Source organism: Canis lupus, chromosome X (genome assembly GCF_048164855.1).
Source record: "Canis lupus baileyi chromosome X, mCanLup2.hap1, whole genome shotgun sequence".
NCBI classification, from domain to species: Eukaryota; Metazoa; Chordata; class Mammalia; order Carnivora; family Canidae; genus Canis; species Canis lupus.
In genome coordinates, this window is record NC_132876.1 from 82,696,048 (window position 1) to 82,713,386 (window position 17,339).

General features: G+C 50.1%; 1 protein-coding gene across 2 annotated transcripts; it reads right to left on the reverse strand.

Annotated features, from left to right (window-relative positions):
* Window positions 1-837: 837 nt before the first annotated feature.
* On the reverse strand, window positions 838-16,971 carry PPP1R3F (protein phosphatase 1 regulatory subunit 3F). 2 transcript variants are annotated; one of them, XM_072816610.1, is made up of 4 exons: window positions 15,950-16,971; window positions 6,427-6,482; window positions 5,723-5,805; window positions 838-2,598 (listed from the first exon to the last, which is right to left on the reverse strand). In XM_072816610.1, the coding sequence occupies exons 1-4, from the start codon at window positions 16,954-16,956 to the stop codon at window positions 1,306-1,308; spliced, it is 2,439 nt and encodes an 812-aa protein (XP_072672711.1). In that variant the 5' UTR covers window positions 16,957-16,971; the 3' UTR covers window positions 838-1,305. The 2 variants fall into 2 exon arrangements, with proteins under 2 accessions (XP_072672711.1, XP_072672712.1); XM_072816611.1 differs by lacking the exon at window positions 15,950-16,971 and adding an exon at window positions 7,244-8,410.
* Window positions 16,972-17,339: the final 368 nt, after the last annotated feature.

Consider the following 17,339-nt stretch of genomic DNA (forward strand, 5'->3'; position numbering starts at 1 on the left):
TCCTGCAAGCCAAGTAAAGAAAGATTTCAAAGTTGATAGGATGACCCACTGTGTTAAATGCTGCCCATAGGTCAAGTAAGATGAAGTCTGGGAGGTGGCCATTGATACACCAATCATATATCATCAGTGACTTCAGCACTTTTGGAAGTGGTTGAGCAAACGATCTGATTGGGACTGTTACAGAAAAGTACTGGAGCCCTGGAGGAGAATGGAAGAAAGTTGGTGTAAACTTTTTCTGTGAAAGGAAGTAAATATATGGTGTTTTATTTTGCTGTGCAGAGATTTTTTATTTGCATGCAGTAAATATATCTATCCTTTCTTTCAAAGTGTCTGGGTAACCTGCTTTGAGTTAGAAATGCAATGCCTGTGGACAGCAACTCTGGTATGAATTCTTCACAGCACATTAACTCCTCTGTCCCTTCTGAGACCTTCCCGATCTTGGGGACAGAGGGGTCTCCTCCTGGTATCAGAGGCCTTTTTTTTTTCAGTAACTTCAAAACCTTGTGGCTGATTCATAACTGGTATTCCCACATCTACAGCTGATCACATCCATCACTACAGCCACGTGTTCGACAGCAAACCCTCATATGGCAATCATTCTTCCTCCCTCCCTGGCAGAATATAGAAAAGACCAAAGGACCTGCCCCTCCAAAGACCACCAGACCACACGGAGTAGGACCATAAGGTGAGGTGACACAGATCCTCAAGGGCATATTGAAGCTGTAGCAGCAGGCATGGCCATGTCCCACGCCCAACTCCCCACCTTGAGCCTCCCACAGAACATGACCACCCCACACATGCAGGCCCAAACAAGAGAACACTGTACAGTAAGACACATCATTTTTCATAGAGCTCTATTGTGGCATATAATAATAGGTACTCTATATAAATTAAATTAAAAATAAAGCTCCAGCAGGTTGCACAGGTTGGCTGTTAATAAATATATCTCTGGGTAATTGTGCCCCAAGACCAGCTCACGACCACTCTCCCTCGTCCAGAGAATTATACAAAAATAAATACAGGCTTGGGGGGTAGGGAGGACATGCCCAGTTCCCTTCTGAAAAGATATCTCACACCATCCACCGAGCCCTGTTCCCCTCCACTGGTATCACCGCAAGAAGCCCTGTGCCCACAAGTCCTCAGGGATGGGAAGGTCTCTTTCCAGTCAGGCATTCTCAGAAGCAAAAGACCCCTCACTATACAAGCCACATAGCCCATCAGAAGCCCCTGGGGGGGTATAGGGACTGCCTACCCCAGACTCCAAAGAGGGGGAAGCCTATCATTGCTGCGCCCCATAAGCAGCCTCTACGAGAACCAGGCCAGAGAGAGGCACAGTGCAAGCACCAGGAGGGACATACCACTGTTCAGAGCCACAGGGACCACCACCAACCCAGCCAGGACCCCCAGAGTCTGGGTCAAGGGCCCCCAGAGCTGGGGAGGTAATATACACAAACATTCTGCAGGGGCTGCTAAGGTGGGAGACTTCTTTGGAGGATCAAGGCTTGGGCCTGGACCCTCCTCATCCTGGGAGCTCATGTGGGGCCTGGCCAGGCTAGGACAGACTGCAGCCCCCGAGGGACCAAGAAGGGTAAGACTTTGCCCCCGTAGGACTGGAGCGGCTGGCTCCTTACCAGATATGGGAACCAAGCTGTCTGCCCACTCAGTGGTAAACTCCATCCGGCCTTCCTTCCCCCCTGGGGACCCGGTCACCCCAGATGTCACCCTACTCATATGCAAAGAATCAGTGTCCTTGCCCATCCCTTTTTCTGGAGCCCTGGTGAACTGACCCTCTGCACCCAGAACCACAGGGCTGTCACATCCCGAGCCCTCTGCCCATGGAAGCCACACATCTCCCATAGTGGCTACCACAGAATGGGCCCCAGAGAGGATTTCCGGAGGTGATTCCTTGGGGGTGTCCCCTTCTGGGCTGGAGGGTATGACAGAGAGTCCCTCTTCGCCCTCCCCCTCCTCATCAGGGTCTTCAGTGTCCTTGATAAGCTCCACACCACGCCCCAGCCGGGCATAATGCAGTGTGATCTCCTCAGCCAGGGCACTGTTCAGGGCCCGCTCAGGGCCAGGCCACTTCAAGATCAGGTCTCGGTCCGTGAGTATGCCCAGGGGATGGCTGGGGGACACCCCCCCATCTGTGGGGCCCTCCCCACCACCTCCTGCCCCACCTGCAGCCACAGCAGCCCGCAGGCGGCTCAGGTGGGATAGGTAGAGCTGCTCCAGCTCCTGGTCAATGGTGTCCTCGCCAAGCAGCTCCTCCAACCCACTCACAACCTCCAGACCCCCAGGGGGTTCATCAATAATAGCCCCCACCATGGAGTCCTTTCGGCCCCCTCCATGCTCTCTCGATACTTCCCACGTGGCCTCCACCTGTTGCTGGTTGGGTTCCAGGAGAGGCCCGGGTGCCCCCTCACTTGCATCGGGCCCTGAGGCCTGGTCCCTGGGGGAGCCCCCCAGGCCACAGAGAGAGGAAGAGGGGAGAATCCTGATGGCTGGTGCCTGGGGGACCTCTGTGAAAGCCACAGGTGGATTGCTTCTGGGGACGTCACCTTCTTCTGGGGGTTTGCCAGTCACTGTAACTTCAGAAACCTAGAGCCATGGGGTGGGAGGGCAGGGCAGGAGGGGAGAGAAAGGGAAAGGAATGAAGTAGAGGAGGGGATGGGACAAGCAGAGAAAGTGAGAGCTAACGACAGCCCACACCCAGCCCCACAGGTGTTTCCAGATAAACCTTCCCTAAAGGGCCCTCTCTAGTTCTCCAAACCCCAGAACCTATGTCATCTATATTAAAATAACAAAATCAGATGGAGTAAAATGGGACTTCTGCAGATCATAAAGCTAAGGAATGCAGTTAGCAACAATATTTGGTGAAAGGCTATCAGTAAATACTGTCAGTTGACCTTCAAAACATACCCAGAATATCCTCACGTATTTTCTCTTTTAAAACAATTTATTTTAACAAGGCCTAGAAACGACAACAACCACACCGAGAACCCATATCCTGGTTTCTAAACACCGTTCTCCACTAAAAGGAACCAGAGTTTTCTAAATAAATGACTGCTTCCAGGTTTGGGGCAGGGAAAGTACAAGATGAGTCTAAGATATGCTGTCATTCTAGAATGCGAGTTAGTGTTCAAAGAATGATGGGGATATATTCAAAAGGACTTTGGAACCAATGTAAATAAGTTTCCACTGGCTAGAGATAGTTCAATTTAAACATCAAAATAAATAAATAAATGGAATGGATTGAAACTTATCAAATATGTTTCAAATTCGTGAGTTAGTAATAATATACCCAAACCAAAAATCCTTTAACTGGTCAACTTCAGAGAAGTTCATTTTTTCTGAAAACTAGTAAATAAAAAGGAAAAAATTTATACAGCTTTTTCAATACAAATTATATATCCTCAAGGCAGCCAAACAGTTGATATGAGAAAGTTTCTCTTTAGAGAAGAATTCCAATTAATAAATAAAATGGGAACAAGAGAATTAAACAGAATCAATTCAAGTTAAATTCATTTAATAATAATAGATTGTATTTAATTAATCAATTTAATAAAATTGATAGTTTAATAAAGTACATTAGTTAATTTAATAGATCACATTAATCAAATGGAATTAATATATTAATAAAAATAGAGTAAGAAATGTGTTTCCATGTGGATGCAATCAGCCGAAACCAGACTGTGGGAAACTCTACAGGACAAACAAGGGCTCTTCAACAAACAAATTGCCAGAAAAGTGAGGGAGATTGAAAAATCTAAAAAAGGGACACCTTGGCGGCTCAGTTGGTGAGCATCAGCTCAGGGTGTGATCCCAGGGTCCGGAATCGAGTCCCACATCGTGCTCCCTGCGAGGAGCCTGCTTCTCCCTCTGCCTATGTCTCTGCCTCTCTCTCTCTGTGCCTCTTACAAATAAATAAATGCTTTTTTTAAAAAAGAAAAATCTAAAAAAGCCCCATCCACCAAATGCAATGTGTTGACCTGGTTTGGATCCTACAACACCACTGAGATAAGGAAATTTGAACACTTATCAACTATTTGATGATATTACGGACTGACTGCTAATTTCCTGAGGTGTGATGCTACATTGTGGTATGTGTGTATGTGAGTGAGTGTGTGTGTGTGTGTGTGTGTGTGTGTGTAAGAGTGCTTAATTTTCTGAGATACAAACTGAAATATTTATGGATGAGATAATGTCTGGATTTTTCCCAAATAATTCCATAGGCAGTGGGGGGGGGGCAGAGGGGGTATGGAAATAAGTAAGCACATACAGGGATTAAAATCTGTTGAAGCTTGGGTGATAGGCATATGTGAGTTCATTATACTAATCTCTTCTGATATGTTTGCAAATCTTTGTACTTGGGATTCCTGGGTGGCTCAGTGGTTGAGCGCCTCCCTTCGGCTCAGGGCGTGATCCCGGGGTCCCAGGATAGAGTCCTGCATCAGGCTTCCTTTTTTTTTTTTAATTTATTTATTCATGATAGTCACATGGAGAGAGAGAGAGAGGCAGAGACACAGGCAGAGGGAGAAGCAGGCTCCAAGCACCGGGAGCCCAATGTGGTACTCGATCCCGGGACTCCAGGATCGCGCCCTGGGCCAAAGGCAGGCTCCAAACCGCTGCGCCACCCAGGGATCCCCTGCATCAGGCTTCCTGCATGGAGCCTGCTTCTCCTGCTGCCTGTCTCTGCCTCTCTCTCTCTCTCTCTCTCTGTCTCTCATGAATAAATAAATAAAATCTTAAAAAAAAATCTTTGTACTAACACACACACACACACACACACACACACACATACACATGACATCTCCAGAATCTCTGCCTCCCTGCCAGCAAGGGCATCACTGGCCTGGAACACGGCAGCAGCCTCCCCCTGGTGGGCGTGGGGGGCCTGCTCCCACCCTTGCCCTTATAGCCTGTTTTCCTCACAACAGCCAGAGGGAGCCCATTAAATCCTAAATCAGATCATGGCCCTTCTCTGCTCTCAAGCCTTCTGACCCTTCCATGGCTCCCCTGTCACTCAGAGGAAAAGCCAGAGTTCTCTCCCAGGCCCATGAGACCCTAGGCGATCTGTCCCCAACCTGTCTGACCTTACCTCCTGCTGCTCCTCCCCTCCCCCACTCACTGCTCCTCACTGTTCCTCACATACCTTTGCCATGCCTGGGCCTGAGGGACTTTGCACCTGCCTGGGATGTTCTTCCCCTAGTTGTTCACATGTCTCTCTCCCACGTTCTCCAGATTTTTGCTCAAATCTCACCTACCATGACAGCCTCCCCTGGCCACCCGATCTAAACTCACAAAACATCCCCCCCACCCCCATGTATATGTGTATGTGTCTCACATGTGTGCATGTGCACACACACACTCCCCATCCCTTTATTTTTTTCCTTAGACCTCACCATCATCTAAAATATCATATATTTTGACTATTATTTGTTTTGTCATGTCTCACTCCATTAAAATGTAAATAAGCCCCATGAAGACAGAGTGGTCACAACCATCTTCCCAATGCCTTAAACTGCTTAGCATGGAGCAAGCACTCAATAAATATTTGCTAACTTAACAAAGCTCAGGTAAATAACTGCATTTCTACCCCTCTGCCATCAGGTTCTGATTTGGGAGGCCTCCCTCCGACCCAGGGCAGACCTGGAGCAAGTCGGCCCCCACCACTCAGTCTCCCACTGGGCTGTCCATCCAGAGGCTGCCAGGGCCTACTTACCTGAAGTGTCATCTGAGGCCATGGACGGAGAGGGGTGGGGGCCACCAGGGGACCCACTGACTCCTGGACTTTAGGGCGTTCCGCTGGAGAGAAGAGAAGGGTAGTGTTGGGGTGAGGAAGGTGTACAAGCAGGCCTGGTTTAGTTTTTTTTTTTTTTTAAATCTGCTCTTCTGGCTACTTGGCAGTTTTGCTTCTGCAGCTTTCTGTGACACTCTAAGGCAGAGGGCACCTCCTAATTTGTATGAAGGAAACAGGGAGGGACACCTGGGTGGTTCAGTGGTTGAGTGTCTGCCTTCAGCTCAGGGCATGATCCCAGGGTCCTGAGATTGAGTCCGACATCAGGCTCCCTGCAGGGGAGCCTGCTTCTCCCCCTGCCTATGTCTCTGCCTTTCTCTGTATCTCTCATGAATGAATAAATAAAATCTTAAAAAAAAGAAAAGAGGGAGAGGGTGCCTGAGGGGCTCAGTTGGTTAAGCATCTGCCTTCGGTTCAGGTCATGATCCCAGAGTCCTGGGATCGATGTCAGGCTCCCTGCTCAATGGGGAGTCTGCTTCTCCCTCTCCATGCCACTCCCCCCTGATCGTGCGCGCTCTCTCTCTCTCTCTCTCTCATAAATAAGTAAAATCTTTCTTAAAAAAGAAAACAGGGAGAAGAAAGAAATGGTAAATAGAAGCTAAAACCCCCAAAGCCGGCCAATTGCTTACCCATAGCAGGGGTGTTACCATCCAGGTTGTTCATCCTCAGTTCTTCCTCAGGAGGCCTGCAGGGCAAAAGGGAGAATGCATGGATCTGATGTCCTGAGAGGCCAGTTCTGCCACCCACCAGTACCTTTTGAGCCTCTGGGGTGGCCCACTCTCAAGGGACTGTGGCTATCTTCCCTCTGTCACCCCTTTCTATCCCCTAATTAGAAAAGTCCTACGCTCTCATCGTAGAAATGTTATGATACACAGGAAAGCACAAAAAAGGGGAAAAGCCACGCATCAGCCCGAGGCAACCACTAGCACCATTTTGGAAAATTTAATTCCAGATATTCTACAAAAATCACTTAGATTCTGCAGATGACATTTCACCACTGGCTTTGTCCCTGTAACAGTAAGAAGCATGACTATATACTTTTGTCAACGTGTGATATGGCTGCCTACTCTCATGGCAGCTCACTGTAACGTATGTACCCATTCCCAACCTACTGAGCAGCTAGTTTGTTGCCTTGGTTTTACTCTCACGAAGCAGACTCTGGCAGATGTGGTTGGGCATGGCTTTACAATCATTCTGGATCATTTCTTTGGGGGTACATTCCTAGCTGTAGAGGAGCATGCTTTTTCCAAGAAAGGGCAGGCAAGGACTTTGGGACTCAGAAAGCAGCAAAGGGAAGAAAGGAAGCAACTGGATAACCAAAAGGAGACCAGTGGAAAAAGGAAGTAAACTGAGGTCACAAAAACCTGGGTCCCTCCACCAACCCTCCACCCGTCACCCTACCAGCCTGGCCAACCACCTAACCTTTCTGAGCCTCACCCTCCTCACCTTAAAACAGAGCACAGGACAGCCAGGATGTGCACACCAAGCACAGGGCAGTCAGGGGAAATGAGGACATCAAGCCAGACACCGGGGCCTGGCACTGAGCGGGGAGGTGGGGGAGCTGAATCTACTGTAGATATTCATGAGGATTGGTCTTCCTCCACCAGGCAAGTCAGGCCCCGAGCAAGGTCTAAGTGGCACAAGGCAAGTGTATTTCAGCCAGTCTCTGCCAGGGGTGGGGTCACAGGGATCATGGAGAAATCGCTGTTCTCATTCTCAGAAATGAGTGCCAAATGTTGACAGATGAAGACAAATGAGAGGGAAGTGTTAACAAAAACATGAGCGGGGACAGAGAGGAGCTGAGGCAATTGCTCAGACCTTTTTCTTCCCAAAAGGTAATATGATTATGTTGACATTTCTGCAGATGGTTGCAACTTTTTGAAAACACATAATCAATTACCTCACAGAAACCGAGGATCACTAGATGACCTGAATACCCACTATGATGCTGGGCACTGTTCTATGCACTTCACCTATATTAATGTAATCCTCACAACAATTCTGTGAGGTAGGTACTTTTAATCCTGTGAAGTAGGCAGTATTATTATCTGCATCTCACAAATGATGATGAGGGAGCCGAGGAAACAGCTCAAGGTCACACAGCAAGGATCCAAACCTAAGCCTTTCAGCTCCCATGTCTAAATTTGAGCTCTCAATCAACACACTGCTACTTCCTGGACGAGGGAAACTGAGGTCTTACCTCAACCCTATCTCCGACCCTTTCTGGAAGTAGATAGAGGCGGGCAGCAGTAATAAGACAACATCTCTCCTTCTTCTTTCATTTGGGCTTTTCTTTGGACCTGCCTTTTGCCCATATATTCATTCTCAGTTTCCCTGCCTTCATGGGACATGTGCCTAGATCAACAGACACAGCAGTGGCTGCAAGGTCCCTCAGGGAAGAAATGTGAACCAGGTGCATAGATCTAGAGTCTAGAAGCCCCAGAAGGGACCATCTATCTTTCTCCAATGACTAGGGCTCGTGCACCTCACCAAAGGTATTTGAATCTGAATATTACAAGGCCCTGGAGTGAGTAACTCTGGAAGCCTGGCCACCAACTCCTGAGCATCATGGATAAGAAAGGGGTATTTGGAACAAACCAGCTTGATCGTGCACCAGGTCCCACCCTCCTCCCCCCAGTAAGTTTAAAGTCAAGGGCTTTGGACTTGTGGCCCAAAACAATTTCTACTGACTTCTTTTGCTGGTGTAAACCTTCATTAGAAAAATGTCACCTTCCTAGGATCTTCTAAAGCAAGCTTCTTAAAGAAGACCCACAAACAGAAGGGCAGCCCTTTCTCCCAGGGGCAGGACGAGGCAAGCCATCCCCTACCATCTGGTTCAGTGCTGACACGCACAACCAAGCTTCTAAATACCACTCCAGAGTCCTGAATGTACACGAGAGAGTAAAGAGTGTGGGGGTGGGGGGTGACGGGACACAGGATGCAGCCAACCAGAAGGAAAAGAATTCCACAGTTCAGTTGAAGAAAGAAGAGAGAGAAGAAAAACAAACACAAAACAAATTGTTCAGCCCCCAAAGCATCTCTTCTGCAGCCAAGGAGCGTGAGAAGAGGAACTTCCAAAAATCAGGTCAAGCAATTCAGCTGATCCCAAGATCCACAAAGTCAGCAGAAGTACACAGGGCACTCTCCATACCTCTGAAGTCAGAGAGATGAAAGCAGAAGGCACAAGCATTTATTGTTCATCTCCTCCAACGTGGGCCCTTTTCATTGATACACCAAGTCATTTGAAAACCTTCACATCCATCCTTCAAAGAGACATTCTTCCCTTTTTACAAATGCGGAAACTGAGGCTCAAGGAACCATGTCTCTACACCCACTAACTACATACCACACTGATAACAATCCAAAGTGGGCTCCATTTTGAAGACAGTGTTTGAAACTGTGGGCTGAAGAAAAAAAAAAAACTAAATATCCTTGAACTGTCTTTCACAGTAAACAGTCAGGGGCAGCTATGACTTTAATCAAAAGGAGGATAGTAAGAGAAATGGGGTACAAGTGTATACTGACTCACTGATCAGTAACAGAGAAGAGGGGTTCTTAGAAAAATGGGGAGGGAGGAGATTAAGAACAAAACTGTACCTCCAGGGTGCTTGCTAATTTTCGAGAAGGAAACCTGCTCTTTTGGCACTGGCCCCACAAATGCCACATGCTATCTCCTCAAGGGCAGTAGGCAGTAGTGGGCCTGCATCCAGGATGCATCCTTGGGGTGTTCTCTAGAACTAGTCAAGACGCGCAGCCTAGAAGGGGCCACACCAATATCCTGGGTGTGAAATTCCTCCTGCCATCAGGAAACTCAATGACCGCTGACCTCAGACGACACCCGGGGGGGTGGGGCAGGAGGTGAGATTTCAGAAAGAGGTGCCATTGGCCCCAACCTGGGCCAGCCGGAGACAGAACAAAAAAGTGAATCGTCAGAGTGAGGGCAAGGGGGGGCTGACAATCCCCAATGGGGAAGAGCAAAGCAGACTTTCAGAGCAGTCACATCACTGCCCCTACCACCCCGAGTCCTCTGGGAGCACCCCCAACATTGTTTTCAAAGAACCCAGCCAGCCCAAAGTGGGTCACATGCTGAAACCCAAAGGGAAACTCAACAGACCCCAGCTCCCATGTAGTCAACTCAAAGATAATGCTGACTCTCCAGGGGGTCAGATGGCTTCAGAAACCTGCCCCTCGATACTTGGAATTCTGGTTACCCCAAGCCATCTGCTTTCTGAAAAGAACAGGGTTTGAAGTGGCTGTAAAAGCCACCACATTCTGCGGGGGCATTGTTCTGCCTTCCCCGACTACAGTCTGTGTCAGTAGCAACTCTGAGACTTACAGCCCATCCAGCGAGGTGGAGGAAGGAGAGCAGTTTATCACTGCCATGAGCTTCTTTTACAGCAGTGACTTCATTTGTTTGGCGGTAACCCACAGTAAGAAATACATTTTACATCATAAGTCAGCACACCCATGCATGTGGAAATATACATATATAGAACTGAAAAAGTTGTTCTTTGAATGAAACAACACTTACCTTTACTATGTGTTAGGATGCACGCTGATAATTTCCTATGCTAGTTTTTTTCTCTAATATTCGTTGTGATCCAGGAAATTGATGATTCCACAGCTCAATGAAGGGTCAGGATGTGTACTTTTGAATAACCTCAGCTCTGCCACCTACCAGCTGTGTGACCTGGAGCAAGTCACTGAACCTTCGTAAAGAAGGTATAATGGTAACAGCTATCTCAGAGGGCCATGAATTCAGGAAAGAGTGGAACGTCGCCTATGAAGTGCTAACGAACACCAATCCCCCTCCAATCTCCCACTGAGGGAAAACTGAGGCTTTGAAAAGGAAAGCAACTTGCCCACCGATGTCCCACTGGTTAAGATGTACCACCCAGCCTGGTATAGCAGTTGAGAACTGGGGAACTAGAGCAGGACCGCCCTGGCTCAGATCTAAGCTCTGCCACTTCTATAGCGGGTGGCGTCTGTCCACACCCTTAACCATGATGCCCTACTGACTGTGGAGTAAAAGAGGACCACTTTCTCACAAAATCCTCACTTTCCAGACAACTAAGATGGCCCTTGGCCTGTCCTGTTTCAACTTTGATTGTTCTGGTTTCCCCTGAGGCTGCCAACTCAAGATAGCAAATTGGGTCCCCATCCATTCAGCAACAGGTGACCTAAAAATCAGAGGCCTTACTGTGCATCAGCCCAGTGACAGACCCTGGAGACGCAATGGTGAGCACCTCAACTAGGAAGCTTACAATTTCGTGTGGAGGAAGACATTTAAAAAAATAACTCACACTCATTCTTTCAACAAACATTTATTGAGCACCTGTTAAGTGCCAGGCACCATGGCAGGCCCTGCAGGAATACAGTGGTGAACCAAAGCAGACCGTGTCCCTACCCCTCACGGAGCTTACAGTCTAAGAGGGCAGGGAGGGTCATCCAATAATCCCCTAATGAAGGTCTAACTGCAAACTGAGGTCGGTGCCTTCAGGAAAGGATGAATGCCCTAGAACAAAAAGGGCCCTGGCCCAGACTCCAGGGTCAGGATGGGCTTAGGATGCTTAGAAGGAAGATATAAGCAAGGGAGGGGTAGGGAAGAGGCCGCTCAGGAACACTTTCAGGGAGGTGATGGATGTGATCTTGAACACGGGATGCATCTTTGGGACATCAGCCAAGTGGAGACACCGAGCTTGGCTATGTGAGGTGGAAGGAAATAGCAAGGAGAAGGGCCAGAGTGTTAAGAGGAAAGCAGCAGAGCGTGGTCCCAAGGCAAGAGAAGACTGTTTTTTTAAGAAGGAGGGATCAACCGCTTCAAGAAGAAAACCAAAACCACCTATGGAATCTGGCAGATGTTGGGGGGGGCAGCTGAAGCAAACGGAGGAGTGTGGGGAATTCTTTAGAAGGGGGAGTCCGTAATGAACGGGGGTGATTAGGTGCTGGCCAAGAGCAGCAGGGACAGAGGTGAGGTCAAAGAACAGGTTTTTAAGAAAGCAGAGACACTAGCACACATAAAGGCTGAGAGGATCAGCAAGGAGGGTGGTTGAAAAACAGCCAGGAGAGAAAGGTCAAGTTCTGGAGCAAGTGGCAGAAAATAGGACCCAGGGCATAAGTCCGGGGAGGGGGGAATGGCCTGAGTAAAAGGACCCTCTTCTCCCCTGTAACACAAGGGAGGGAACTTAGTTTGCAGGCTTAGGGGCTGCAAGTTGTGGGGAGTTCCCTTCTTATGGCTTCATTTTGTTTTTTGAAGCAGGAAGTCTGAAGGTAAAGAACATGTGAAAAGAGTCACATCAAAGTGGAGACAAGAGTGGATCAGAAAAATAGAACAGGACTGCCAGGCAAGCTGGAAAATGAGCTTAAATTTGTGGCAACACACATCTGTTCTGCTATGTGATGTTCTTCAGCAGGGCTCACCTGCTCCATGTTATGAACACACTGAGGCCTGAGGATGTTGGGATGGACAGGCTTCCCAGAGGAAGCCCTCTTAGGACTGAAGGACCAAACTGAGGAGACAGAGAGGAGCACAGGACCAACATTCCTGGTGAAGGAAAACAGCATGGGTGGAAGGCCCTGAGACAGTAAGGGGCAAGGCACCTCAATGAGACCGTGGTGACAGGAGCTCAGAAGGCAGAGGATGGTGTGAAATGAGACTGGCAGCTGCAGATGCCAGACTGGAGGACAGGGCAGGGGGATGCTTGAAGGCCATGCTGAGGCTTTCTTGGTCTTTATTTTTAAGAGGAATGGGACACCTTCTAAGGGTGTTAAGCCAAGGCAGACCAGGAGGGCTCCTCCTGACACCAGTCCTAGGACTCTGGACTCTGGGAGCCTCTGTTTGCTCATCCAGGAAAGGGATAAAAACAGTCTCTCTCACAGGGAATGTTGAAAGGATTGTATGAGGCCTTTGCACCCAAACCCTCAGCAAAATACCAAGCACAGAGTAGGGTCTCTGCCAGGCCTCATGTACCAAGCCCTCCGTCCCTGCTTTTCCCCACCCAGTACCGCTACAAAACCTTTGATAGCTGAGTGCCAGCCTCCATCTTTTTCCCTGTTTGAACCTAGCACTGTGCCCAGCACATAGTAGGCCCTCAACAAACGCTTGTTGATGGAACATCTCTAAGCCTAAGGGTTATCCAAAGCCTGGTCCAGCGATCCCAGGAATGCAGCCATTTCGGTTTCTGAGCTGTAGCCCAATGGCTACCACAGACCTCCCGTGCCCCCACCTGACACGGCCATGCCCAGTTCACGGTGGGCCTGCAGCCAGTACTTCTGAACAAGAAACCCTCTACCATGGGGTTCCCACGGGTTAAGCCTATCCCCTGAGATCAGCTACCATTTCCCAAGAGGGCTGGGTTGCAGGGGGCAGCTGTTCTTCAACAGCACTCCAAGTCACCAGCAGCACACAGCTTTTACAACAATAATAAGTTGAAATGTACTCGCTAAGAAAGCCACCGACCTACAAAGAAAATCTTACCGCTGATCTTGCAATGAGCACCAACCTCCCCTTTGCAAGAGCTGAGATCAAAAGATAAAGAAGCTATCAAAAAGCCATCTGCCCACTTAAAATAATATCACAAGTCATGTTAGGAACCACAGACCTGGGGCCAGATACCAAAACAATTGTCTGAACGGGCTGCTTCAATTTCTCCTTAAAACCACTCATGTATTTTAAAAGAAAAACACCCTCTCCACCCACCTTGGCCCTGCGAGCTTTTGATTACTCTGTTCTCTTCCTTTTACACTCCAAAATGACCAAACTGTTACCCAAACTGTCGCATCTTCCAGACAGGGCTCCCATGACAGCCACCTGGGAAGACAACTTGGGAAAAGTGACAGAAATGAAGGGGATTCTGGGCACTTGAAACCTTGATCTGGGTGATGGCTACACAAAAGCATGCATAGGTAAAAATCCACTGAGCTTAAGATCAGTACACTTTGTATAGGTATACCTCAAAAAACGTGAAGAAGGGAGAGACTGAAGAGAGAAAGAGAGAGAGAAAGAAGTTAAAAGGAAAGCATGACCTGCTGGGAACACCAAGAATGAAATGCAGAATTACCTGACAGACCTTCCAGAAGTAAAAAAAAAAGAAAAAAAAAAAAGTCCCTAGCACTTTCTCCCTGGTCCTGTCACTCACTAGCTAAGGGGTCTTGAGTAAGCTGGCTCACCTCCCTGAGCTACCTGTCTGCCCCTTTATTAAATGTGGATAACCAGAGCACTTATACCACAGAGCATGCACAGCAGGACTCAGGAGAAAACAGACTTGAAGCACTCAGCAGAGCTCAGTAAATGCTGGCCACTATTTCTCAGAGCCGACCACCATCCTTAAGTGCCTTGCCCATGTTTGCTGCATTCAACCCAACCAAAGCAACTGTCCGATGAGAAGACTGAGGCTTATAGGTAAAGAAACTGAGGCAAGGCCACACAGCAGGTGATGGGCAGAGCAGAGTTCAGGACTATTCAAGGAACTATATGTGTGATTCCCTAAATATAAATATAAACATAAACACAAGCTAATATTTTCTGGCACTGCTATGAGCCAGATTTGGTTCTGAGTGCTTTTACTCGTCTCCTCTGAAGTAGGTGGCGTTAATTAGCCATTTTACAGATAAGGGTATTGAGGAACAGTGTGGTCAAATAAGTTAGCCAAGGTCACAAAGCCAGTAGACAGCAGGGCTGCAATTTGAACCGAGGCACTCTGATGTCAGAACCCACTCTCTTAACACTGTAAGGAAAGGCATGCTGCCTGCCCCCTTTAGACTCTCAGGTTACTGTGGGGTTCACAGGTCGGTGAGTCGGTACTTGCCTGCTTGCTCACATACCCAGGCACACCTGCCCACCAGCCCCAAGCTAGAACTTTCTGAACCACTCACTCACAGCCCATGGCCTTGCCAGGTCCACAAACATCTTGCTGCACCCAAAGGCTTCTAATCAAGCACATACAAGGTCTAGAACACATTTTCCCATTCCCATTTCCAATCCCCCTGGAAGCAGGGAAATGTGTACATTTCTCACACATGCACAGAGACTCTACTTATCCCAGGTTAGACTCTGACACTCCAAAAGAATCAGGCCTTTGAAGCTGCTACCTTAAAAGAACTCCTAGCTTGACTGAGAAAACCTAGTCTCCTATCAGGCTTCCTGGGGTTAACTGGTCCCTTCCCCCAGGCTCTGAATGATCACAGGCAAAAACAAAGGACAAGAACTTCCAGTCCAGGATCATCTGGTTCTGCCTCTGCCAGAGCAACTGCTTCCCAGTGAGAGCATAGACTCAGCCCCTCAGTTCTGCAGGAGGCCTCGCAGGAGGCCTCGCGCTAGATTAGAGCATTAACAGTAAAGAGATGCACAGGCTTCAAGGTCAGCCATGGTGGAATTGGAAAAGCCAGGCGCCATCACTTCCTCAACCAGTTTCTCCCTCTTGAACTCTGGTTTACTACTGTCAAATGGGAATCAGATTTCCTCTTCCCCACTGGCAAGGCCCTTGGTCCACCCTACTAGGTCACTGAAGTGCTGTCCACTCCTGCACACTGCTCATCATTCACACCAACCTCATTCTCACTTCAGGACCTTTGTACTCAGTTCCCTCTGCCTAGAACACCTTTGATCCCATTTCTGTACGTAACCATTCCTCCTTTATCATTCAGGACTCAGTTTAAATGGCACCTCATCAGAAAAGTCCTTCCTGTTCCCTTTTCTACAAACTCCTCCCCCATCTGCATGACTCCATTTGCAATCTTCCAGGACTCACCTCCTTAAAGGCCTTTCCTCAACACTCTAAAGCAGCTAGCTATTCCCTCCAAACTATCCCCTTAGCCTATTTCACTTTCCTCCCAGCAACTAATCTTATCCGTACGTATCTTATCTGCTTATTTTTTTCAAACTGTCTCCCATAGGAGCCTATACGTATCCTTGAGGGCAGGGAAGATGTCTGTCTTGTTCAGTTTTACAGTGGAATTCAATTAATGAATGAATGAAACCCCAGTAATTAAAACAGAGCCTAGCACATGTTTGCCTTACTCTTTGACTAACTGATTGAATGAGTCCTCCTCCCTGTCCTGGAGAGCAGGCCTGAGGGGTTCCTAGGTTGGGATGCTTGTCCTCCATCCTAGACACAGCCCTGCGTTGGCGGAGGTGGCGCTGGCAGACATTACCTGCGCCTCACCGGCTTCATGCAGCTCTTCAGCTGCCTGGCCTCAGCCTCCACGGGACCCTGGCACTCGGGCTGTGGCTCCAGCTGCTGCAGCTGCTGCTGCTGGGGCAGCCCTTCAGCATCAGTGGGTGTGGGAGCGGGTGCGATCCGGAGCAGGACTGTGTAGTTGCGCCCTTGATTGTTGGCCCAGAAAGTGCCCTCGGGGGTCTCATAGCGCACCACGAAGTCCAGGCGCGCCCCATCGCCCGCGCCCTCAGCAAAGGGCAGCTGGAAGGCAAAGCGGTCGGTGCGGCCGCCGTCGTCGGGCGAGGAGGCGGACGCCTGGCCAGGGCCCAAGCCCAGGCCCAGGCCGGGATCCAGGATGGGATCTCCTGCTCCTGGTCCTCCCGCTCCTGCCCCCGGCGGGCTGCGCGGGACGTAGCGCGCTGGGTGGTCGCAGAAGGAAGCCCAGCCGTCGTGTGAGGCCCGCACGTGCACCGCCTTCTCGAAGGAGCGGTTCAGCACGCGTACCAACCCGCGCAGTACCGGCGGGCGCCCCCCAGGCACCCACACCCCGGCACCCCCGGGGACCGCTCCGGGAGGCGGCAGCAGCGCCTCCAGCTCCACCATGACGCGCCCCAAGCGCTCCAGACGGCCCGGTGCGGACGGCAGCGAAAATGTGGGCACCAGGTAAAACCCCCCGCCAGCGGGGACGGGGCACAGCGGCGAGGGCGCAGGGCAAGCCTCCTCTTCCTCCTCCCCTTCATCCCCATCCTCGCCATCGTCGTCCTCGTCAGCCCCGCCGCCGTCGCCATCTTGCCCGGCCGCCGCCGCCATCTTGCCCGCCCCGGGCCCGCCCCACGGCCGGTAGCGGCGCAGCTGCGCCAGCGGCAGCCCCAGGGCCTCGTCGGCGAACAGCACTCTCCGCGGCGCCACCGCCGCCTCAACAGAGGTGCGGGGCTCGCCCGCAGCCGGCGAGGGGGGCGCGGGATGCCGCAGCGGGGGCTCCACAGGGGCCGGGCGCGCCATATCGGCGGCGGCGGCGGCGGCACCGACGGCACCGGTGGCGGGACCGGCGGGGGCAGGGCCTGAAGGGGCGGGCAGCCAATGGGAAGGCCAGTGCGGGGGGGGACAGCTCAAGGGGGATGTAGGCGGTGAGACTAAGACAGGTAGAGCAGAAAGCCAATGGGGAGCTGTGCACGGATGACGTAGCGGCGAAGCGAGTGCAGGAGCAGCACGCAGCCAATGGGGATGCCCGAGAGTGGGCGGAGCAGGAGGCGGGATGATGGGGGAATCAATAGGGAGGCCTAAATGGGGGTGGTGCGGGGTCCGGGTTGAAAAGAGCAAAGGTGGGGCAGCCGGTGGGGGAGTGTGAGCGGGAGCGGCATGTGTGTGGCGGCGAAAATGGAATG

Bases quoted from the DNA above. Each gene is read 5' to 3' on its own strand.
- PPP1R3F (XM_072816610.1), bottom strand. From the start codon at position 16,956: ATGGCGCGCCCGGCCCCTGTGGAGCCCCCGCTGCGGCATCCCGCGCCC. The intron at 6,483-15,949 runs GTAATGTCTGCC...TTTGCCCTGCAG, and splicing joins ATGAAGCCGGTGAGGCGCAG to GCCTCCTGAGGAAGAACTGA. The intron at 5,806-6,426 runs GTAAGCAATTGG...TCTTCTCTCCAG, and splicing joins TGGTAACACCCCTGCTATGG to CGGAACGCCCTAAAGTCCAG.